The following is a 1,053-nucleotide window of genomic DNA, read 5'->3' as shown; positions in this document are numbered from 1 at the left end:
ATATTTCTCAAGAGTAGCCTTGAATTGTTCTCAGGTGTAGTTTACCAGTTGCTCGGGTGTTAAAGTCCTCTGACGTGCCTCTCACTAGTCTTATACATCAAAAGAATCTACTAGGATAACTCAAAAGTTGTAAGGGTTCAACCCTAGAATGACATCAAAACAAATTGTTGCAAACAAAATTGTTCAAGAGACTCAAATGAATGACCCGAGGGTAGAATGAAGTAACTACCAGGTCGAACAAAAATGACCTAGAGTAAGAACCCATCTGGCTTTTCAACCAAAAGTTGAAACACGTGGGTTTATAAACCCAAAACACGTCTACTGAGATTTGGATCATGCGGACTGGCCAGGTCCAACATAATCACTCCCCAGTCACACGGGATATATTATCCCGAACTTGGAAATTCTGTGTCTTCTAAACCCTCAACATACTATACATAACAAAACTTAAGTTCACACCAGCAAGCTAAAAGCTTAAACTCAGGGTCCTATGTTCTAGACTCTTGTTTCGAAAGTTCAATATTTTTTTACTCTCCTCTCATGTTGCGGTGGTGGTGGCGGAGTATTATCCCGCCTATCCTTCACATCACACTCTTGATGACATCTTTGAGGCATTTTTGAAATCACAAAAGGAAAACTCAACTCGACCAACGCTCTAAGCATCCTCGAAACTCAAGTTCAATTCACTAACTCAACTTTAAGGAAACCCTCACGGTCACCTTAACATTCATCTGTAAGGCAATAGCACTCACGAAATGCTAACAAAAAGACCACTCTGGTCAACCTAATATATCCATCAGTAGAATGCCTCTTTTTAGAGGGCTTACATAAAGGGGTTATTTAAACCCTACAAAAACCATAGTATCTATCGTAATGTCCCTTCTAAACCAACACCATTAATAGTACTATGTCTCGGTCTGAACCTCTTACGGTAATTGCTACCAGTTAACTCATCTAGTTGCTACTTAGCACACTAGGAACATCCCATCTATTTAACATCAGTAGGGTACATTCGCATGCTATCTATCATCATGTCAAAAAATCTCAAAAAAT

At 39.3% G+C, this 1,053-nt stretch overlaps 1 protein-coding gene across 1 annotated transcript in view; it reads right to left on the bottom strand.

The window, feature by feature from the left end:
- Positions 1–988: 988 nt before the first annotated feature.
- The window catches only part of LOC131025685 (uncharacterized), a 1,974-nt gene continuing 1,909 nt past the window's right edge, over positions 989–1,053 (bottom strand). Inside the window, exon 8 of the mRNA XM_057955478.1 lies at positions 989–1,023. Within this exon, the coding sequence (XP_057811461.1) occupies positions 989–1,023 (35 nt within the window). The remainder of the gene's footprint in view (positions 1,024–1,053) is intronic.

This window comes from Salvia miltiorrhiza, chromosome 5 (assembly GCF_028751815.1).
Source record: "Salvia miltiorrhiza cultivar Shanhuang (shh) chromosome 5, IMPLAD_Smil_shh, whole genome shotgun sequence".
Taxonomy (NCBI): domain Eukaryota; kingdom Viridiplantae; phylum Streptophyta; class Magnoliopsida; order Lamiales; family Lamiaceae; genus Salvia; species Salvia miltiorrhiza.
This window is presented reverse-complemented; position numbering and strand designations above follow the sequence as displayed.